The sequence below is a fragment of the Squalius cephalus genome, assembly GCF_949319135.1.
Source record: "Squalius cephalus genome assembly, chromosome: 9".
Lineage (NCBI taxonomy): Eukaryota > Metazoa > Chordata > Actinopteri > Cypriniformes > Leuciscidae > Squalius > Squalius cephalus.
Genome location: NC_137130.1, coordinates 6,943,262 through 6,967,756, shown reverse-complemented (window position 1 = coordinate 6,967,756; position 24,495 = coordinate 6,943,262). Strand labels below are relative to the sequence as shown.

The window sequence follows — 24,495 nt, the reverse complement described above, 5'->3', positions numbered from 1 at the left end:
GTCTTTTAACACGAGCAGAGTAACCTCTCGTAATAGTCTCTCATTATTTTCTCTTACTGAGGTGAAACCAGAACGTGTTTCCATTTCACAGGAGCTCCGTTTGTCATTGAGGGCCATTGAGAATCTACCCACAATGCCTTGTGGCCCATCAGTGGGTGCCGCTGGGGCTCCAAATTACCTTGTCACAGCTGCTGCTGTTCTGCATGGATGACCCCACGGAAAGGCTCTGACTGAATTGATTAGAGCCTCGAGCTGAAGTGATGATGTGTTTAAAGAGAGATGATAGAAAGTGTCATCATAATGGATTATGCTGCCAATCCATTGGTGATGCCTTGAATGTAAAATATGAACACTGAATATTGATTTTCGGGAGTAGCAAAGCATGTCGCTTGTTTCTCTGAATTTGAGGTTCATGACTAAATCACTTTGTGAAGTCGTGTGTAAGTACTGTAGGCCTATATGGACTTATTCCATATTTTATGGATCTTTAGTAAATCCAGAGAAGTTCCTGTGGGTCTGGCTAATTCAATGCTAAATCCAACTGATTAATTAAAAGTGAGCCAGTATTAAAATTCTAAATTCTTCTACCTAGCATTGCAATTCAACTTCTTTTGGATGTGATCAATTCAAAATCAAAATGATGATTTAAAAGTGTACCAAATCCTTCAAGCCCTGAACATATCCTCCATGATATTATGGCATGAATGAATCCTGGTACCCAGAGTTCTCTGGTTGTACTCTTATGCAGTTTTGTTACGTAACCTTATCCCGTTGGCTCTGCAGCAGTTTTTTCAAAGCGTTTGTGAGTTGGTACTGAAAACTAGAATTAAAAGAAAGTGCTCCTTGCCTTCTGACATCTCAATGAGATTGTAAATATTTCAGAGAGTCTCAGAGAGAAAGAGAGGCATGTAATGAAAGAGTTGTGTTGAACATGAATATGGGACTTTATATATTTAATGACAGCTCGAGGGTGCAGGAGAACAGCGACATGCTATTTCTCTGCAGTGCCGACTACGTTGAAAACCCTAGCACTCTCAAGAAAAATAAACAACCCTGTAGAAAATAACTGTTGGCACAGTGCAAACACAACCAGGCTTTCTAGTTTCATATTTGTGTGCTGTAGTATGATCACCTGCTCCCTCTAAAGATCATCTGAAGGTTGTGTTTGATTGTGACGATGGTCTCTATATGCTAATGACTGATCTGATTTAGCCCGCGTCCTCTGAAGCCATTTACCACCTCCAGCTCCTTTTTATTTTCCTTCCTCAGGGCTTTTTGTGTCACTGAATTGCAGGTGGGGTTAATGAGGTTTTCCCTGAACACAGTTCCTGTGTAATGATATACAGCAGATTGGATGAACCCTTTGTGGTTATCAGTCTTTCTGTCAGGCGAACAGTTGCATGGGTCTGGCTTCTGTGTGTCTGGCTTGCTGCGTCTGGGGGTGTTGTAGATGGCCAGATGTTGTGTAGTGTTGGGATAGAGACAGAATAGAGCGCAGCTTGCTGTTGATATTGGATTGAGGAAAGCTTGTCTTGTCGCTCTGAGCTTAAGACCAAATCAGATGGGACGGAGAACAAGGTCTCATACATATACGCAGACATGCCCCTTCCCCCATGATGCTATTCAGGAATTACAAGCAGCCTTTACTTCCATGTTCAGCGGAAATGGCTGTGTTTGCTTTAGAGTGTGCCCACTGATTGAAGAGATGAATGCTGGGCAGACCGGCTGCCAGCTTTAAACTCTACGCCCTCCTGTACAGATTGCACTCATCACTGTTCAGTGTTTTCCTTCCTGTTTCTCTTTACCTCATGCAACAACCTTGTATAAACTAGTTTGCTTTATTTTGGTCCATAGATTTAAGGTCAAGCTTTAGTAGTATTACAACCTGTTTCCTGTTTTGATCAGGTAGATGCTGATTGAGAGAAAATCTCTTGAGCAGTGTCTGCCAACCCTAATACCTGAGTGCCATCAACACTGTATGTCTCCTTAATCAAACACACCTGATTCAACTCCTCTGTTCAATGGTAGACTCCAAGACCTGAAATGAGTCTGTCAGATAAGGGAGACATCCAAAATGTGTATTGTTGGTGGTACTCCCAAGACTCCTGTGATGAGAGAACTGTATTTCTGTATTTTCAGGTCTTTTCATATAAAGTTTGACTACAGTTATCTTCTAGAGATGCTGGTATTTTTTGGGCAATTTTTCTCCCTCTGCTCAATAACTCCTCTTACACTACCTAAAGGTATAGTTCATCTGAACACACACAAAAAAAAAAACTCTCATCATTTACTTACCCTCATGTCGTTCCAAAAATGAATGACTAAAATGCCAAAAATATTTGTTTCATCTGTTTTTGTCCATATTATGAAAGAATCTCAAACTTTGTACTGTATATGTAACATTGAACTGTTTCATTCTCAAATCATATCAAAACATCAATCAACACATGCATGCACAGACTAAGGGGCTGTTTACACAACACCGTTTTTTACCAAAAACGTAAATCTTTTTGGCCATTCATTAACACAACAACGACGGCGTTTTGGTTGACAAAAAATGCAAACTTTTGAAAACTGGTTTCAATGTGTACGTTTTTTAAAACTGTCTCCATATAAACAACAAAAACGCGTATCTCTGAAGACTATAACATCATGCACATGAGTATTACTTGTTCAGTCTATAGTGTTTCATCACCATCTAATGGCCTGGCAGCAGAATACAGCGTTTTTGGACGTTTTCGCGGATCCGTGTTAATGGGGATCGTTTTGACAATGGTGTCGTCTGTAAGAGGAAATCTCACAGGAAAAACTTTTCCATTTTAAGCATATCGTTGTTGTGTAAACGTACCCTAAATACAATGTGGTAACAAACTTGAAAGGTCAATTAGTGTCAAACCTCACTGGTTCTCGCACATCATGTGACATTTGAGGTTCATTTCACCATATTTGAATATAGTTTGTGTGCGCGCATTGCTTTAAGGTTTTGATTTGAGAGTGAGTAAAGACTCAATATTTTCATCACACAAAGTATTCTTTTTTTGGAGCTTGAAAGTTTTGAACTCTGTCGACTTTCATAATTTGGACCAAAACTTCTGGTACATTATTCAATAAGTCATGTTCTGCAGAAGAAAGAGAGTTAGAAACGACAAGAAGGTGAGTAAATTATGACAGTGTTTGATTTTTGGCTGGTTCAAAGGCCTGTTCAAACCCACCTCAGTTCCCCCTTGAGCGAAGTGTGAGATCCCTCTTACTCTTTCAATCTCTCTTTTAGACACTTCTGGCCTACTTAAACACAACTGCTGTAACACAAGCTGGGGCACCTCAGGAGATCCTGCGTGGGAAAAAGCTCGAGGGCATTGTTCTGGTTCTCAGACAAGAGTGGTGAACAGTGTTGTGAAAGATCTTATCCTCATAGGTGTAACTGGTCTGGATTGTCACAAGTTGGTGCTGGACCTTGGTAATCACTGGGTTTCGGTTTCTGCCATAGAGCAAAACTCCTAGCTCAATAGAAACAGGTTTAGTCTCATTGGCGAATTTACAGAACAGGCTTTGTTGGAGTGTTTGTGTGGGGAGGTGGGGGGGGGGGGTTATTATACTTCCCTCGTTTGTCCTGGTCTGGAAGACTGCGTCACCCGTCGTTTTGTCATAGCACAAGACTGAGACTTAGGAAAAGTTTAACTATAGCTACACTACAATGCTCTGCTCAAAGCATATTTGACAGATCACCCTCTCAATTTTAAGGGTCTTCCACTGAGTTTTCTCGCTCCCTGAAGGCCTAATCAGTGCCCAGGTGGCAAAGTTGGGTACCCGCCCTTGGCCTCAGAACTGCAGATGTCACCCGGTGGGTTCCATGAGCCCCAGCTGTGCTGGCCAGCTGGTTTCTGCACACTATCCTTGCTTCTCCCTGAAGACATGACCCAAATAGCAAGCCCCAGAGAATTCTGAAACACACCGCAAACAAACAACCCCAATCTGTCAAGTGCAAGTAAAGAGTGGAGGCGCAAGAATGGTTCTGGATTTTTAGGTTTCAGGTAGATTAAACCATGGTCAAGTAGATAAAACATGGCCTTACCCATCATTCCACACTGTGACCTGTTCCTCTACTTTGCTCTAGTTGTCGTAACCCCCATTCTGGGGGTCCTATGGGAGTTGACAGTGTTGTTTCAGGCAGTGCGATCTACATTTGAGATTGTCTCCACTTCTAAGTTGGAACCAGGGAATGTTGCTTTCCAAAGGAAAAACAGAAGAGCATTATTATCATGCCCAGTCCTGCAACAGACAGTCAGACCTGGCCTTGCCAAGAACACACAGTGACCATCGATGGTACTCAATCCAAAGTCATCGTCTGTTTTTCTTTGGGGTTTTTTCCTGCTTTGTTTCAACTAGACCAGGACATCTTATCCTACTTTGGAGCCAGCAAGTCTGCAACAGTGCTGTTGTGTTAGACCACTTGCACTTAGACTTGTGTTAATGACTCTTACTAATGGGCCAAAGCTTCCAATCTCTTGTGGTGTAACTGGAGAATAGTTAGAGAAGGTCATACGTCTGTAAATGATATCGGTTTTCTCCTCTACTTGTTAGCGCACAGCAAGCAATACCCTGCAAGTTTACGACGTCCCTCGATACCTGTACTTTCAACACAGGAGCCAATATTGTTGATGTTACAGAGGAGCTAGTTTACAAGGTACACTTTGACCAAATGTTTACACATCTCGGATATATGTTTGTGCCTTGCCTGTGTATGCAGCGTTGACTTAAGGGAAATAGTAAAACCAGGCTACAGAGGATATTAGCCAGGCATCTTTAAATAAATTTAATATCCTACTGACTTGGCTGTCGGAAGTTCACACTCAGGGCAGCAGCAGTAATTTTCCCCTCGTGTCTTTTTCACTGTCTAATGGCTTTATATTTCCTGCCCGCTCTGCCAGCATAACTGCTGGGAGCAGGAGCGGGGGGAAACAGTGTGGCAGTGCACTGCAGCAGAGATGGGCACACAAGCTTCTGCTCTCTCTACGTCATCTTCATGAGAATCTACAGACTTGAGTCCCTGTGGGAAAATAGCCTCTCTGCATCTCCCGCCCTCTCATTCTCTATCACTCTCTCTCTCTCTCTCTCTCTCTGGTCATTCTTCATCCTAGCAGGATCTGTCGCCCTGAGGAAGGCCTCTGAATCTGGTGATGACTGACGGCAAGAATGCCTCTGTTCTTCTGTGCGTTCCATGTGCACTCTTCTGTAGCATCTTCTGGACAGCCGCCGCCTCCATGTAATCTCTGGTACACACAGTAGGAGTTTCCTTCTGTAGGTTTCAGTGAGTCTGAGTGCTTGTGCCCCCTTTAGGAAGAAGGTGGTAGTGCCTCTGTTGAGGTCAACTTAAAGGCCCACTGAAGTGCCTTGTTCAATGTGTTGATGTAATTTCCACTGAAACAGGAAGACAGGGCGGAACATATCGAGCAGCTCCTTCCCTTTTTTAAAATAGCTAATAGCGTTTAGTTTATATCACAGCTCGGCCAGAGCCGTTGAGCTCGGCAAAGCCGCGTTTGACAGCTTATGACAGCCACAGTGTAATAGATTCCCATTTTAAGATGTAATAATGAAACTGTTACTAAAGCAAAACCGTGAACATAATCATGCTGAGGATGTGTTGAAAAGTGTGTAATTTATGTAAGTGCATGGCATTGGTGTTATCTTTTCTACTTGTCAGTGCTTTTTATAATGCCAAATCTGTCTAACAGTTTCTCCTTCTAATCTACTCCTTATGTCTTTAAAATATAGAATTATGTGTAGAATTCAAATAGGTTAGATTTCGATACGCTCTGTGGTCTGCGCTGACTCTCACATATGATCTGCTCTGTGCTATCGTGTCTCTGGACCGGAGGTGGTTTCCGTGACATTAACTCGAAACCAGACTTCTCATTCGTCTTGAATCACTCCCTTTCCCCTATTTAGTGCATTATGTGCCATTCACCATATAGAAAATAGTAATTGTGTGAACAAGTGACTGATTTCAGCCGCAGATTTAGCGTCTATTTATAGTGTAGGGGGGCGCGATGCTTCAGATACTTGAGAGCATTTGATTGGACAGAAAATCTGATGAGAAGTTGGAGTGCAGAGTGATGTCATCAAAATCGTTGATCCATATTGGCAGAAGTTTTGAATGCTTATATCTTCTTAATATGGATCTTATCATTGATTTGGAGCACACTAGCTTACAGATAACAGGAAGGCAAAAAACGTAAATTCTGATTTCATGGGGACTTTAAGATGCAGTGAAATAATAATAATAATAATAATAATAATTTATTATAATTAATAAAAAATCTTTATTTTATGTCTTTGTTTTTATTTTATTTAACATTTTGAAAGACCGCTTGTGTTGTTTCATTGTTACACCTACTGTTTATTTCTTCTCTAACTGTACAGGACCTCAGCAGTAGAGAGAATCACTGTAATTAGTTTTAAAAATAGACATCTTTTATTATTCAAAAGCGATCGTTAAACATTAGATTAACCCTAGTACTAACATATATGAAACTATGGGTTGCAAACTGTACGGTTCTTGTTTTATGGGAACTGTTTCAACCCTGACTGATTTCTCACCTAAGCTGTCTGTTGTTGGCAGGGGTTCCTCATTCCTTTATCTGTTTTTTTTTTTTTTCTCCTCTCCTCTCTGTTATGTCTGGAGGTGTGATTTATGTATTCTTTTATTGAATTCCTTTGCGTTGTTTAAACTGAATATGGCAGTGGTATTAAGCGTTTTTCTCAGTTTACTTGGCAGCTTTAAAACCGGCCTCATCTGGTCTGCTTTGATCTTGAGACATTCGAATGCTGTTCAAGACATGGCAAACGTGTGTGATTTATGAAACCTCTTAGCATATGCGATACTCTACAATGAGAGGGCTTGTAATTGGCTGAGATGTTGTACCTGCTCTGCTGGCTGCTAAAATTGCTGTGCCAAAAATGTAACTTAGAGCTTTTGTTAAATGGGAAGTTTCTTCTTTTTTGTGAACTATTCCCGTAAACCTTAACAAGAAGAAAAGTGAGTGCACAGGACAGTTAGAGCTCGTTATCGCCTCTTTTCTTAGACCACTTAAAAAATGCGTGGGACACGAGGGTTGACAGAGGAGTAATTTTATCGTTGTAATGAAGAGTGTATCTGCAATTAGCCTTTTGTCCTCTACAGCTGAAGTTCAGGCTCTCGGATCCAAACATGCATGACTCCCTCATCCCAGTTAGCCTGACTGAGAGCCTGTCGTCTAAATGTCTGTGCTGGTTAAAGATCCCCCACTGAACATGTTAGCTGTGGTCACACAATGCTCTTAAATGCAGATTGCGGTGCATTGCATGGCTGCTATCTGGCTTATTTGCTCTGCGGTAGAAACTTTTCATCTCATTTGATGCTGTGGCCCCCTAATTGTGAGGGACCCTCTGGCACTTCCAGCCCTAAAGCTGCTGTTCAACCATCAAAATGCATTTATTATAATGGAAATGAATCTGACCCTGAAGAAACTGGCTGAGGAGATGCTTGGACAGTTTTGGAGCGCACATTATGCCATTGTTTTAGGCGTTGTTACCACTGGCAGGCTGGAATGTTTCTCTGTCTTTAGATAGTCACACTAGCTTAGTGTATATAAGCGGTTTCTGGGTTTATTTTAACAGCTTGATGAGTTTGATTTCTCTAACTATTTTTGATTTTGAGTTTGCAGTTTTTTTGTTTTTGTTTTGAGGACCCCCTGGAAAATGAGATGTTTCATCTCAAGGGGTTATCCTCAACAATAAATTTCAAGATTTTCTGTAATGTAGTTGAAGCTTGTTGGGAGAAAACCATTTGGGAGATGCAGGAACCAGCAAGAAAAGGGCAACGGCGCCCCCTTGTGACCCAAACACTGTTCTCATGCAGCAGAAAACTATTTTATATTAAATTATTTGTTTGTTTTATGGATTAAAATATTGTTTTTGGATTATGCATTTAGCAGATGCTTCTATCCAAAGTGGCTTTGCTTGAGCCAGTTGAGCCACAAGAATTACAATTGATCTGACTACTTTGAATATTAGAATGATTATGCAATTTTTTTTGTTTTTTAAAATGTACAATAGATATAGAATTTCTAGAAAACACACTATAATTATCTAACGTGATGCAATCCAGGTATACGTGACTGTTTTCCTCCTTATCGCTTGATAACTTATGAATTTGTAAGAAGACCTAAAATGACAGTACTTTTAAAACATCTCAGACATTTTTCTTGGAAAGAACATGCAGACTGCAACTGACCTCAAAAAGTTCAAGGCTGACTTTTCATGTGTACTTTCCCGCTGGTTTCCCAGTGGCCCAGCTCGCTCTCTTTGGTGTTTGACGATAGCTTCAGAAAGATGCTGAGTGCTTCTCTTCAGTCTGTGCTGAACTCAGCTGGCCATAAGTGAAAGATGTGATTTATATGCCTCACGGCTCACTTTCTGAATCTGAGCTGTCCTAGAAAAAGTGTGTATGCAAGAAATGGATTGAGGGGCGCCCTCAGACTTTTACTCGTGTGTATCAGCGTTTACCCGAGAGAACAACCCACATGTCATTCCAAACCTAGATCACTTTCTTCTGTGGAATACAAATAGAAATGTAAATGATGAAAGTAAATGCTGACTAGGAATACATACAAACATATATTTAAAGACTGAAGCCGGATGAAAGCTTTGTGTAAGGAACAGACTAAAATATGTTGATTCACTATTGTTATAAAATTGAGAAATATGCTACTTTTATGGTACTTTTATGCTTTATTGTGGATTTTTGGAGATTTTAGGAGACCTTAGTCCTCATTCCCTTTTAGTATCAAAGTGTTTTTCTCAGGATACTCATGCCAGTGATATCAGTGCGATTGGCCTATACAATTATTAATTTAGCAAATGCTTCTATCAAAAGTGTCTCTACTTTTCTAGCACCACTTGATAATTACAAGTTGTCTAGCAATTTTTATTATTATTTTAAATGTTAGAATGTTTAGGCAAACATTTTTGTGTATATGATGTACAATAGATGTGCAGTTTATCGAAAGCATGCTTGCACAATCAAATGTGATGCAATCCAGGTATTAGTGGCTATTTCCTCCTTTTTGCTTGATTTTCATTGGGACATTTATTTGTCTGGTATTCATTTTTATTATGACAGGTTCAGGAAGTAATCCGTTGGACTGATTCAGACTTACAAATCTTTTTGGACGATTCTTTGCAAGAATCATGTCCCTTTCTGCGTAAGCCAGCGCCGAAGAAGATATTTTGACTTTCATTGTATGACCAAAGAAACGAAATGAGGGAGAGAACATGATGACAGTTTTTAGATGAACTATCTGTTTAAGTGTGCATGCAGTCACTGAAGAAAGGTGAAGTAGAAAGATACTGTATTATTTATTGTATTTTGCATGAGTTTTTCTCTGCAATACCCTCAGATACCCTGCAAACTCAGTAAAATATACATGTTGTGCTGTGCCACTGTAGAATCAGCACTGATGCAGCATCGCTGAGTGAACACGAGAGGCTGCCCGGGTTAAAGAAACGTGCTGGAGGCTGTCAGGGTTAAAGAAACGTCCTGCAGGGAGATGGACGGGTTTGGCTGGCCACTGTTTTTATTGGGCTGCTGTTTAATTTTTCCTCTATAAAGCGTCCGGCTGCTGCTTTTGCTCTGCTGGTCTTTCTAGTGATGCAAGCAGTCATTTAAGGACCTCGAAGGATAAAAGCTCCCTCCTTTTAGCGTTTCTGCTTGCAAATTTGACTGGCTATTATTGTGAGATTATCACCCTTCTTTCTTTTCCTTTCCTCATTTTGCATCTCCGTTCTGATTCCAGGTCGTTCCTCCCTCTGCTCGGCCAGGCCTTTGGATCGAGGGACTGTTATTTTTCCTCTTCTACTTTTATGAGGGACATTTACAGCTGAGGTCATATTGTTCTCGTGCTCGCGACACGTCACCTGATGCATTTAGCACAGCCGTTAGGTCATGTTGTTGCGGCGTTCACCTGCAGGTGAAAGTTTTCAGACTCTCCGCAATTTGGAAAGTTGATGACGTGAAGGGATTGAAACTATATCTGCAGTAGCTGGAGATTGCATCTAAACGCTACTGGCAGTGTGTGAGTAGATAATGTGTCTGTGAAGTGGTGTGGAATATCGCTTTACACAAAGGTAGAAACTTATGGTTGTGGTTTATTTGAAAGTGCATCGTTATACTGGAATTTGGTATTAAAATCTTTCTTTCTGTTTTCTTTCTTGTCTATGCAGGCTAGGTGATCAAGCAGGAGTGCTGCTCTGACAGCAAGTGGAAACCCAGGTGTGTATCTTCTGATTTCCTCTTGTCTAGTCTAGTATAATCATTTTGGCAAATTTTGGTTCTTGACCAAAGCAACAATGTGCTGCTCTTCAGTGGAGTTTAAGAAGTGTTCATGCACTGATGCACATATTCAGTCTGTTTAGCAATTACTGTATTTTGTTATATGCAATCATTCTGTAATCTGTCTATGATTTTGTCACTTATGCTGACCAAGTCAGCATGAGATCAGGAATACAGTAAATAAATAGTAGCATTGTGAAATATTATTACATGATCCTTCAAAAAAAAAAAAAAAATTATGATATGCTAATTTGGTGCTCAATCAACATTTCTTATCTATGGAAGCTTGTTTCCGCCACCGAATAATAAATAAATAATAATAATTGCGACTTTTTATCTCACAATTGCGAGTTAACATCTCGCAATTCTGACTTTATTTCTCGTAATTGCGAGATATAAAGTAAGAATTGCGTGAAATAAAGTTGCAATTGCGTGTTATAAAGTCAGAATTCTGACTTTTTTTCTCGCAATTGCGACTTTATATCAGGCAATTCTGACTTTATAACACATAATTGCGAGTTTATATCTCGCAATTCTGACATCTTTTCTCAGAATTGTGAGATATAAAGTCCAATTCTAAGGGGGGAAAAAAAGACGGATTTTTTTTTTTTTTTTATCTCAGAAAAGTTTATATCTCACAATTCTGACTTTGTCTCCCAATTGCGACTTTATTTCTCAGAATTGCGACTTTATTTCTCACAATTCTGACTTCATATCTTGCAATTCTGAGAAAAAAAGTCACAATTCTGACTTGATATATCGCAATTGTGAGAAAAAAAGTCAGAATTGTGAGATAAAAAGTCGCAATTATTATTTATTTATTTATTATTCAGTGGCGGAAACAAGCTTCCATACTTATCAGTGAGAAAAACAGTTTGTGATGCTTAATATTTTTGTGACATTTTGATGAACAAATTTCAAAAGAAAAGCATTTATTTCAAATAGAAATCTTTTGTAGCATTATAAATGACTTTACTGACACTTGGCTAATATCATGCTTTTTGGTTTTTTTACGGTAGTGTAAGTGTAGGTAAAGTTGTTTTATTATTTGATAGTATAGTGGTTCAGAATTGAATATTGAAATGCCTTGTTTTTTTTTTGTTTTTTTTTTAACTGATGGGGTGTCTAGTGTGTTGCCAAGGTCAAAAGTTTCAGTGAGGTAAATGTTGCTTGCTTGTGTGTATTCACACTCAGTCATTGCATTCTTGAATGTCTTTGAGGTAATGCTGTAGTTCCACCTAATTCCGTTAGAGGGTGCTGGAGAGCTCCTTCACACCTAGTGACATCTTCATTCACACATTCTGCTTCTGTGTTCAGTTGTGGCAACCTGCTAATTTACTGGATGCATTATACCAGTTTACAGGGCAGTGACCATCTTGCTTTTTATGCACAGAATGAACCATTTTATTTGTATTGCATATGACGTTTTGCAACCATTACCAACATTTTGCATCAAAATGTCTAAATATACATTTTTGTTGGGTGGTCTGAGTGATGCTGAAGGACATCAGTAAAGATGTTAAGCTGTAGTTTTCTAGGCCAAGTTTCTAGGCTCTTGAGAATAGTTGTGGATCTCGGGTCTGGGCTGTTTATAGATGTAGTCTGAAATATCATTGGATGTGTTAGTCTACTAAAATCTTGATTATTTATTTATTTATTTTGTTAAGTTGTGCCTGAATGTGTGTGTGGTTTTCTCATTGGGTGTTTTCTGTGTAGGAATATTACTAGATGAGGTGCAGTGGTTTGCTCTGGCCTCATGATGGCGTTAGAGTAACTTCCAGATCAGAAACTAAACATGAGCTGGTGTGGAGCAAGTGAGCAGATCTAGACTGCTTATTGATTAAAGATTTCTTTAATTGCACTGAACAGCTGTTGCATTTAATATTCTAATGATCATGGCTGGTTTAAAGCTGAACTTGTATTTGGCCAGTGGCTCTGGAAATGTTGGATATTTTACTCCATTTTCACAGATTCCCTGTTGCCCAACATCAAATATCAGCTCTAATCTTCTCCAGAAGTTGCAGGGATGTGTGTGTTTTGTATAAAGTATTAGACGTATGGGGGAGAAAACCCCAGCTTAAACGCATCTGAAAGTGTGTGAGATTATATTAAGTCTGTGATGTTTTCTTTTACCATCTTAAAAATATCTATAAAAAATGAGAACACATCCTGTGTGAACAACCCTTTAGACTATAACTTTACCACCATCTTTCCAGCTTGCTGTCTATGGTGATTTTAAGAGAAAAAATAGGCTCATATAGCCAAATTAAAAAGAAAAAGTTTATTTTTAGTTTAAAGTTGCACTTTGTAACTTTTGGCTTTCTTGCGGTTTAAAAATGAAACCATGCATTTCATGTAAGAATATTGTTTTGGTTGTGCTTCATCTCTGTGTGATTGTGTGGATAAATATGACGCTTCACAATAGATAATGCTTTACAGCGAACTCTGTTAGAGAGCTACATATGGCAATTTATCAGTTAAAAGGTTAAAAAGAGTACTAAATACTAAGGGTGTCACGATTCTCCAATTCCTCGATTCGATTACATTTTCGATTCTAAAGTCACGGTTCGATTCGATTCTCGATTTGTTTGATTGTAAAAAAATTGCATCGCAATTGCATGTTACAATGTTTACATGGTACAATTAAGCTACACTTTTTTATAGGGATGCACCGATCCGATACTCAGTATCGGAATCGGCTCCGATACTGCCATTTTTGGCGGATCGGGTATCGGTCAGACAAGGCCGATCCAAATCCGATATTGTGCGTATACTATTCAGTGTTATTGTTAAGCCCCACAAACATTATAAAGCACCATAAGTTTTCGTGCACAATATTTTAAGTGTTCTGAAGCCATTATATAGTATAATGTGAGATATAAATTAATATTTAAGTGTTAAATTCAAGATCACGTAAACGTTTCCCTCAGCTGCGGCTGCAATCATTCTTCATTCAGCATTCAAACAGCGCGTCGCGTCCGGTTATGACAGAACACACGATGAAACTCTCTCCAAGATGATTCAATGTTACTATTATTATACTTGATCTGTAGATAAAGGTCTATGGTTTCGCATAAAACAACTTTATCTTGCTGGACTTTATTGCTGTAACTTAATCATGTTACTTTCTACCGGGTGTCTGTTAGATCACAACACTGGAGTAAAGTCAGGTACTATTTGTTCTTCACGCGCACAGTAACTGAAATTTAAAAGAAAATGCTGAATAGACTATTGCATAGATAGATACTGTATAATACACCATGCATCATATGTATTTTCTTTGTGCTTTAAACTTTTCAATGCGGACTCGACGCGCTGCGCGCTGTGACTCATGTTGCTTCAAGCGCATCATTCTGCGCTCGGGATGCGCATAAGCGCTTTGTGCCGCGATGTATTGGAGCCTTTCATATCATAATACAGTGACGAAATGAAAGATTATTAATAGCCGTTCTTGTCCTGTCCTATCTATTATGTTGCTACCTTATTAAACAGCTGTGCTATACGTTTAAAAAATGTCTCAATTTTATAGTAGGATATAAAATAATTGCTATTTTTATCTTGTTTTTCATGAATGTATTTTACAACAATACAAAGAGCAATGTGTAAAGTTTTACCAGATTTAGTGTTACACTTATTGTCTCTAATTTGTTCTCCACTAAACATTTTTTTCACAAAATGTTCAGATTTTATACAATTAATTGTGCACTCGTGATTTTTCTAGACTAAATTTTATTGCTGAATTATCCACTAATCTAGTTTATAATAGCATTTATGTCAGATTATGATCATATATTTTTTGTTGGTGTTTTTCTTTTTTTTCAGTTCTTATCAGTTTAACACAGAGTAATAGAAATTCTACTTGATTAAAAAAAAACTGCGCTGGTATCGGTACGGATCGGTATCGGCCGATACTCAGAATTTTTGGTATCGGATCGGTTCTGAAAAAATGGTATCGTTGCATCCCTACTTTTTTATTATTTCAGTTCAATTCAATTATTGTGATTTGATTTAATATTGACTCATTTGGATAAATATTAGGTAGGCTACACAAGATAGGCTTAATTTGTCAAAAAAAAAACCAAAAAAAAAAAAAACCTAATGCTGTAAACATACAGAGAGCCTATCAGCTGGTAGTAGGCTATTATTTAAGGTTAAAAATAATTAAATATAATGCGTTTTTTTAATCATAATAACAACTTTATTTAATGATATAAGTAAAAAATATAATATGTAATATAGAACACATATTTAGCAAAATACTCTCTATAGCTATTTTTTTCTTGCCAACTAAGTGCTATAGCCTATATTATGGTCATTAAATGGCTTTCCTGAGGTAAATGTGACATAATTGTTCTCCAGCTGTTTTATTGACCTCTTCACGCTGATGAAAAACACTGATTGATCGATATTATGTATGAGGAATATACATTTCGGTAAGTTGTACTGTATCTTTCAACATTAGCTAGAGATCGATCATCGCATCTTCACGTGCGCTAGGGATCTGTCACGTAACATTTACAAGCGCCAAAACGGTATTTATTGTTTGAATTTCGTAATAAAATTGACAGAAATAAATAAAATTTTATATCATAAAGTAACCTGCTCTAGTCTGTCGGTCTCCGTGTCCTCTTTGCTTCGCGATTTTACTGTGCGTGAGAGCGTGTGAAAAGTGTCAATTGCGCGTGTCTCACGGTGAATGCGTGAGAGTTGGCAGCACTTCAACACGTGTGTTTTTTTCTTTCGCTTGGCAAGCCGAGCTGACGTGACATGGGGGTGTGACAGCATCGACGATTCCATTTTTTGATTCGATAATCGAGATTGAGCATAAATTTCGATCGATTTCGATTTAAAATCGAAATCGTGACACCCTTACTAAATGCCATCTCTGCATCGCCTTTATAACATTTCAAATCCCTCAGTTCTTGGCATCTCCGAAAAGCCAAGCCGATGTTGATTCTTGTTTTATTACGAGCTCTGTCGCGTTCTCTTTTTGCCAGCTGACTCTCCTCTGTTCAGCGCGTTTTTAAAACAAGCGATTCCCCGGTGGTTCAAAATTTGCCATGTTTTGTCAACCTTTTTCTCTCGTTGTGACAACTAACCTATGCCACTCCCACACCATACGTGTGTCAAATTAGCCATTTTTTTATTCGTTTTTAATTCCATGGCAGGTCATACTGCAGCAGAACATGGACTAAAATGCGAAATAAAAGCAGATTCATTATATATAACCTAGTAGAAGTCTTAGTGAACGGATGTCAGGGGAGTAAACGTGTTTTTTGAACTTGTCATTACCTGGACTGGCGAGAGCAGACGGTTCTTGCCTCAGGGAGAATAGCAGGATATGTGAAAGAGAAGGGAAGTGAGAAGAAAAAATCTCCAGCGGTCTCTGTTTACTCAGTCTAACCTTGCAAAGCTCTACTAGTGTCCTCTCCTCCAAGCTCCCTGCTTCTCTCTCTCCTCTCACCAAGTACCAAAAGGAGAGGAGGGGGAGGAGAGCACGCATGTGTTTGTGTGTGTGGTAGAGCTGAAAGTGTGGAGCGAGGGAAGGGGGCTGGCGGCGCACACCTTCACTGAGTGGCTCAGAAACACAGAACAGGACAGTGCAGTCAGGTATCTATCCTGTCTCCGTGTCGAGCGTCAGGGTCAGGCGGCCATGGCCCTGTTTGTGGACTCTGCGCACTGCATGGGGGCCTACTACTGCCTCATCAGGACCCGGTTCAAGCGGAGACGCAAGAAGCGGTCCGAGCGGAAAGGTCAGAACGCTTTCTTTAACAGGCCTGACGGAGATCCGAGGACGGGTTTTCCACTTCTAAAACTTGATCGTACGCAGTGCTTTTCTTCAGTGCGTGTGATTTGCATTTCTAGACAGACATACAGTAGTTGACTTTAGAGAAGTTGACGTGTACTGCGGTCTTGAGGATTGTAAATAATGTTTTTTTCAAAGATTATTGGAGTATGTTTTATAAGAAAACACTATTTCAGGTTTCTGCTTCCAAATTCGCTGTTTCTTTGTAATTATTTGGGAAATTTACTGGCAGTTTCTGAGTAGAAATCGATTCAACACCAAATTTAGTGTGAACTATTTTCAAACTGTAATGCTTCTGTCATTTTTATTACATATTAATTGAGTGAGTACATGTAATATTGATAGCTTTTTTATTTGTCACACTGCAGGATCATTTGAAATTAACTAGTGAATGTAAAAAGGCACTTTTTATTGTTCTGTCTGGTCAAATCTAAAGCTCGTATCACAGTTTTATGATATTCTGGATAATACAGCTGTGCACTGTACCTTTGCTAAAAATGATGAAAATTGAGTAAATAAGTTCAGAAATGTCAACCACAAGAATTTAGAAATGTCAGGCTGTCTGCAGGTTCTTTCCAATAATCTTATATTTATAATCAAGTCTTAAATGTTGTTTTTGCAAGCATCTAAAGTTGGTTCAGCAGTTTGCTTTTAAAATCTGCTTGGATATTAATTTTCCATGAACTAAATTAGTGTAGCACTAAAGTGGAAATCATGCTTGTTTTTTACTCCATTTTAGTTCTCACATTAACATATTTATGTCTTTTGATGTATTTTTGTTTATATTTTTGTAAGTTATGAATATTGATGTGGTCAAAAAATAGTTCATCTGAGAAAAATCTAAGTTTTTATTTTTAGCCAACTCAGAACATTTGTGTATCAAAGGTATATTTAAACATGATGAGGATCTTTAAAGTCCTTAAATCTTTTTTTTTTTTCTTGAAAGTCCTAAAATGTCTTGCATTTCATTCCCTTAAACATGCAGATACCCTGAAGATTATGATGTATTTAATATATAGGCTAGGCTCACATTTCTTTAGTGGTTTGGGGATTTATGCATGATTCAGTTTCTAGTTCAGAGTTTGTTATTTTGGGAGTGTTTTATGAATGATTTACATTTCTGTGGTTAGTTTAGGTGGAAGGATGAAGTGAGATGCTGTTCTCGTTGAAATTGTTGTAGTCTGCTGTGGAATGAGAAACTTGTGTGTCTAATGTATCACCATGGTGATGAGCCACAAACAGAAAAAACTAAGATCGCTTGCAAGCATGCTGAACTTTGAATTTTATTGAATTAATAAACTTCAGAAACTCTGTATATATATTACAAAATGTATTTTTTATGGAAAATTCTGCAGTGATCGTCCCTGCTATCTGACTGATATTTTGAGATCCCGAGGTGTCACACACTGAGATCCTGAGCTGTCAAGAGCAAAAATGAAGGCACTCTCTCCCTGTCAGTCATGTCATATGAGGGTGGTATTTTAGAGAGGAGTGGTCTAAGTAGGGAAACATCGCTTTCAGCAACTGGAACTTTTTTACTTGCTTTCTTTTTTTTTTTTATGTAATTTTATGGGTCCTTTTGAAATGTTAACTTATAATTTCGTTTTGGTAGGTGTGAAATCTTATTTAAAATGGGAACATTATTTTAAAGGCTGTTTTTTTTTTTTTTTTGCACAGTCATCAGATTTTATATGAAGAACTAAAGTGTGAATAGAAATGTTAAAGTTAATTAGCTGCTCTTTGCGGTAGGTAATGGAATCAAAGTTTGTGAATGTCAGTTTGAGATCTACATTTCAGCTTCTTGGACCCAAATCTGCCTTGAGGACTTTTTGGGAAGTTTTCATCTTTTTTAGTTAATGCGTGTAATAATTCTGTCCTACTTTAGAATGTTACTTGGTTTAAATGTTTAGTGGGAACTATACACTATGTGTGTATGTTAGGGGTGTAAAGATTAAAAATACTCATGGTTTGCTTTGTATCATAGTTTTAGGGTCATGGTTTTAGTATGTTTCGGTATGTGCTATGTTCAGGTGAAAAAAAGGACTACTGTCAAATAAAAATACAGAAAATAAGAACAAATGATCAAGCTAAAAGAAACAGCACAAATAAATACAATAGAGTAAAAATGGATACTGCTTTTCAGGTTTTTCAGATAGGTCCAACAGTAGTTTTCTAGTACAGAATTTGAATAATCAATTGAAAAATAACACTGTATACATTAAAGATTAATCCTTATTAAAGTTACAAAAGTTATTCAGTCAAGAGCAGTGAGTGATTTCTTTGTCATTTGTTGTTTGATGAACAAAGACACAGTCTGCCACAGGAATATTAGGCTGCTGTCACTTTAAGACATAATGCACAGATCCAATATACTGATACTAGTGTCAGGAGTGCACTTTAAAATGCTATCCAAGTAGGCAGCTCACTAGTTGTTGGAGCAGAGCTCGTGTTTTTCTCCTCCTGTCCAGGAGCGGGGTGAGGTATTGGGTGTCACACTCAGGCAGTGTGTGGATAAGCCCAGACGGGAGGTTTGGCGGCAGTCGCTGAGGTGTGCGTTTAGAGGTATTATCCGAGCATTCGCCATTTGCCTTTACATTCTGAGCCACGCGGGTTGAGAACTGAGACCTGTCATCCAAGCAAATCCTCCGCTGCTGAAGTGGCGTTTTTTAGCATGCCTCACACCCCCTAATGCGGCCTGGCAACTTAAGGCGGCTTTGTCAAACCCGTGAGTTTGTCTCCTCCTCTTATCTAGGGCAGGATGCCAAAAGGAGGCAGAAAAACGGAGGCTTGATGATTCTCTTTAAGAAGTCTAATGCTAATGTAATTCCCTCACTCACGGGCCTGATTGGGCCACATTGTGTCTGCGCCGTCTCTCTGTGTGGTTGTAGCCTGACGTTGAGCTGGCTCTAAGATATCTTTGGAACTTTATGGGCTTTGCGTCACTCATGGTTCCTGCATTGGTGGTAGTAGTGAATGTGCTGTAAGGATATGGTGTGGCATTGAAAATCACACAAACGACAAGGGTCTTAAAATTGGGTGTGAATAGTTGTCCAAGCTGAGAATCTATACACAGTCCTGCTCATAATTTTACTCCACCTTGCAGAATCTCGAAGATGCTTCTCTTTTTTTTTTCTTTTTTTATGAAGTTATTTTTATTGTATTTTTCTTCTCATTTTTCTTATTTTTTATGTTTTTTATTAACAAAAATTATTCTCTGTAGATATTGCATAAATAAGACCACACTCTTGCAGGCAACATATGATGAAATACTAAACTACTAAAAATCATTTTTGTTTGCTGAAATGAAATGAAATATAAATATTACATGAAGTACTTAAACTTGAAAAGCTTAAACGAAAATTAGAAATGTTGCATTGGCAGCTAAATGAACTAAAGTAAGTTTGGTCTAAAATACTATAACTGAAATAAAATAAGTTTAGTCTGAAGTTAAACTGAAATTAAAAAACAATGGAAAACTAAACGAAACTATTAAAAAAAAATAAAGACCAAGACAGCAGATAAAAAAATTATAATGAAAACTGAAAATATAAACATAAAAGCTAATATACTATACTATATAATATACTATTATATACTTATATATTTAATAACTATAATAGTATGCAAAAATACTAAAATAACAATAAACATTTTTTTTTTTAAATGCTAAATCTGCTCTTGCAGATTGTACAAGGACTGTGTAAATTGAAGCATCAGGGATGTAGTTGAGATCCTTGTGTCTGCCTTGTCATTTAACCCTCTCCAGTGGGCCGCTGATGGCATGTGGAGGAGAGTTTCTGCCCAGCCAGCAGACTGGAGGAAATGAAGCTTCTCTGATGGAGTGAATGGAACGTGTGCAGTCGTATAATGGTGTATCATGGGGAAGATCACCATTGCTCTCCTCTCTTTATTATGCTATATGAACACACACAGCAGCTTTACATACATCTCTCTTTAGAATATTTAGATGTCCATTAAACTAGATATTGGATTTAATTTTTTTTCTAAACATGTTTTAACTTACTCAGTAGTAAGATTGTCTTTAAACTTGCTTAACCACAACCTGAAAAATCTCTGAAATGTTCCTGTGGCAATGCTGAGAATGCAATGACGCATGAGGCTAGAATCATCTGTTGTTCACATACTTGCATGGAGTATGTTATTTTGGAAAATATTTTAGTTGGTTGTCACATTAGATAAAAATAATTTTTCAAACCAAGATTATACATTCAAAACATTTGTTTTAAACTAGATTTTTAAAAAGCTTTTTGTTCCTTTTTCATAATCCTATGACATCCTTATTTGTCATTAAGATGCATTTTGTTTTGAAAATCTAAAGCTTTTTTGTGTAATGGCTGTGTACTTTGCTTATAATGTGCAGATAAGCACTGAAATAACTACAGCTAATGTAATAAATTTACATAGTAACCCAATTGGCAATACTCAGTCAATCAGACAATTAATTCATAATTAAAAGCAATTAAAAGAGCAGTTCTCGTTCCTCTTAAGTGATACCATTAACCTTTTCTTTGCATATCGATTGAATTAGCTATTGCCATTGGGAAACAGAGACCATGCCAGTGCCGCAGCTCTCCAGTCTAATTGAGACTCAAACCGGCACATGGTTGAGATGACATAATTAGACTGGATCAGTGAGGAAGAGTCGTGTGTGTGTGTGTGTGTGTGTGTGTGTGTGTGTGTGTGTGTGTGTGTGTGTGTGTGTGTGTGTGTGTGTGTGTGTGTGTGTGTGTGTGTGTGTGTGTGTGTGTGTGTGTGTGTGTGTGTGTGAGGTGGATGTCATCCCTCCATCCCTTCATTTCTCAGGCTCATTAACTGCAGGTTGCAGTCTGAAAAACTGCTAATGTTTCTGAAATAATTCTTAAACAAGCTGCCCACCCATATTTAATGACTCACTCAATGCGGTCCACCAACACTCAACTCTCACAGACACAGTTCCCACCCTCCGCCCTCGTTTATTTTTCTTTTCTTTTTTCTTTTTATTTTTCTTTGTTCATTATATTCTCAATCTTTTGTTTCATAAATTTACTGTATTTTGTTTTGTTTACTTGTTTGTTTCTTTCAGTATTTGTATTTTTTTTGCTTTCCATTTGTTTTATTCTGTCCTTGTTCTTGTTTCTCCACTCTCTTTTTCATTCATTATTTTCCTGTATTTATTTGTTGCTCTTGTTCTTCTATTAATTATTTAACTTGTATTTTGTTCTTTCATTTGTTTCTTGTTCTTTTGTTCATTATTCATTTTTGTTAAAATTTTTCTCTTTTGTTAATTTCTCTCTTTTTAAAGCTAAAATATGTAAGTTTTTCACCACTAGAGGTCGCTAACCTCTTACAAAAACAAAGGCGTAGATTGATGACGCAGTGATAAGCGGAATCGTGGAACTTGCTGTCATGCTGATGGATCTAATAATGTTTATGGATGAGTGAATACATTCATGTTTTTTAACGTAACTGTGGTTTGAAGCAGGGCGCGATTGCTAATGAGAGACAGATATCAGCGCCACACGCGAGTCCTGTGGACATAAAGGAATAAGGACATTTCATTATACCGAACTACTTTTATTGTACCGACACTGTCAAGTCGTGATTCTTTGTCTAGTCAAAGTTTGTCGCAGAGCTCTCGGCATCTCGAAAACGCCACGCCGATATTGATCCTCGTTTTAGTTCTTTAGGTTTTTAGATATTTTAATACACAATTCTTACATATTGTACCTTTTAAGTGTGCTTGTTTTTATTCGTTCGTTTGTTCTCTTTTATGTTCATTCTTTCATTTATTTTCTTTCACTATCTTGTATTTTGTTGTCGTTTTCATTTCCTTGTTTTTTACTTGTTGCTTGATCTTTTGTTCATTCTTTTATTCGTCATTTAAATTCTCATTCTTTTGTTTAGCTATTTCGTCCTTTTTTTTTTTGTATGTTTCATGCATTTGTTCTTTCCTTCATTTGTATTTTTTGTCTTTTCGTTTCGTTCCTTCTTTCTCTTTGATTATTGGGGAAACAGTTCAGACAGAGTTGAAAGTATTAGCACACGTCTGTTAATCCGGTCTGTCTCTCCGTGTGTCAGTCATATCTCCCTGTGATGTTTCAGATGCTCAGCGCTCCTGCCTGTCCATCACTGTTACCTTCAGAGCTGTTAATATCCCAGCCACCGGGTGTAAAATTCACCGGCTAATCCACTCAGGCATGTACACGCACCCAGCGCTGCCTTCCTCCCCATGGATATTGGAGTAACTGACCTGGCCTTGAATTAGGAGTACAGTGATAGTCATCTGTTGTGAGCAGCGGGGCCGCTGATGCGAGGAAAATAGGCAGGGAAGGAGACGAGCCGAGAGAGAGAGAGAGAGCGCCAAAGCTCAAAAAGACAGGATGATGCATAGTGCTGAGGCCAGCAAACTTCCTGTCTGTCCAGTGTAGGTTAGGAAAGCTGAGGATTAAACACACACAGAGCTGGATATAAGCTCCAGGGGCTCATCTGTGCTCATAACCAAGATTTTGAAGCAATTTGTCATGCTTCAAGATGCCACGTCAATCCCTACCCTCCCACACAAGGGTCACGGTTCTGGGGGCAAAAAGCATCTTTCTCCATTCAAAAGTAAAATATATTCTGACAAAATATTTTTTTTCATACATATAGCTAATATTTCATTGTTATTCTTACACCGTGTCCTAACTACACGCGACGTGCGATAAAAGGTATGTCTTCCATGTTAATCAGAGTTTTTGTCCTAACCAGCCACAACGGCGACACGCGATTCTATTTTTAGAAATTTCTATTTCTAATGTTTCTGAAGTTTCTATTTTTCTGCGACATCGCGGCTGCTAACACACACTCGCAGTATTCGCCGTGGTCTTGCGGCTGTCAGAGCAGAAACGAAAGCTGATGCTCTCTGTGTGTTTTTGTCATCTCCGGTCGTCCATTTTGTCCATTAGATCGAAAGATCTGAGAAAACCCATGCATTAACCCATGCATAGACTCTCCCCTCGAAGAAATCAGGACAGAAGTGATTGAAAGTGGACAAAAGAGATGGATTAAAACACCAGGTGTAAACGGGTATGTGTCTCCCTCATCTACTTGTGATGTGATAAACACATAGACAGTAAAATAAATGGACACAGCGACCCCAGTGGATTCAACAGAGAAAAGTGAAGTCAATTAGAAGCTCTCACTTCCTGATGGCTGAGCGTACTGCGCAGACTCAAACTGAGCTTGACGACGTAGATGTGACGTGAGCAACCCGTCTGTCTTCTAGTAGCTGTGCCAAGAGAAATCTGAGTCATTCCCTTCCGAAACTTGCAGAGACGGAGAGTGTGAGTAGGAGGTGTCCATGAGCTAGGAGCAGGAGCAACTTTTGCTAAGTATTCTGATTAATTATTTTGTCATTTTGCCTCCACATCCCCCCGACTGCCCGCGAGCTTCTCCTCCTGTCCATACGGTAATCTCTCTACTGTGCGACAGAGAGTCGCGTGGTTATGACGCAATCGTTAGCCTATTTTTACAAAAACGGCTTCTACGGGGCCATAACGTAAGATAATGGAGCCTTTTATACATTTTCGTGTGTTTCTTTAGAAATAAATGATGGACAAATGGAGTCTTTAAACACCTCAGATGTAAAGTTATTCGCTGTCAAAGTGACGCCAAAATGAATGGGAGTCAATGGAATGCTAACAGCAGGTGGGGGTCTGCTAATCAATGGCGGCGCCCGGGGAAGCTTCAGTGTTTTCCGGAACATTGGCCCCCTGGATAAACAGAGCCTGTGTTTGGCAGCCATTTTTGAGAAATAAATACTTGATTCAGTTCCTAAAAATTTGATTCGTAGGTTAATGACCATGGGAAAATGTGGGTCCCGTGGCAATGAGAACCACTGCTCTAGAAAGCACTCAGAACTCCTAAGCAACTATTTGACCAGATTTGATCATAGCTGTGAGTTTTACGCAGACAAGTTTTGTTCATTGCTGCTAATAAGCCCAATAGGCACATAACATATGTCATCATGAGCTTTAATAGAGTTTGTGGGTTTAATAGGGTCTTGTGCTGGCTGTAGTCTCTCCTGGTGGTCTTCTAGCGTGTGGTCTTTGCAGGTACATGTCTGGTCTGCTGTTCCCATTTTGACAGCGGCGTCATTTATCAAGCCCCAGATATTAAAAGCCACTTTATCAAAGTGTCTCGTCGCGAGCTTTTGTTCAGGAACTCCTAAATGTGTCTGCGGTCTAAAAACCCTGTAATTTGCGGCGAGGGAAAAAATGAGTGTTGGCAGACTAATTCAAATCTGTTATTGGTCATTAAAGTGCTGAAATTCAATAATGGA

General features: G+C 38.6%; 1 protein-coding gene across 5 annotated transcripts in view; it reads left to right on the top strand.

Annotated features, from left to right (window-relative positions):
* adarb1b (adenosine deaminase RNA specific B1b) overlaps positions 1-24,495 on the top strand; it is a 146,888-nt gene that overhangs the window by 83,892 nt on the left and 38,501 nt on the right. For 2 of the 5 annotated variants that reach the window (XM_079880663.1, XM_079880661.1), the window contains exon 3: positions 10,261-10,309. The exons of 1 other annotated variant lie outside the window; for it this stretch is intronic. Coding sequence is in view for 2 of the 4 variants with exons in the window: in XM_079880660.1 (XP_079736786.1) it covers positions 16,023-16,122 (100 nt within the window). In the remaining 2 variants the exon portion in view is untranslated. Of the gene's footprint in view, positions 1-10,260; positions 10,310-16,007; positions 16,123-24,495 lie in introns of those variants that run through there. 2 more of the 5 variants (XM_079880660.1, XM_079880659.1) reach the window with 1 other exon arrangement.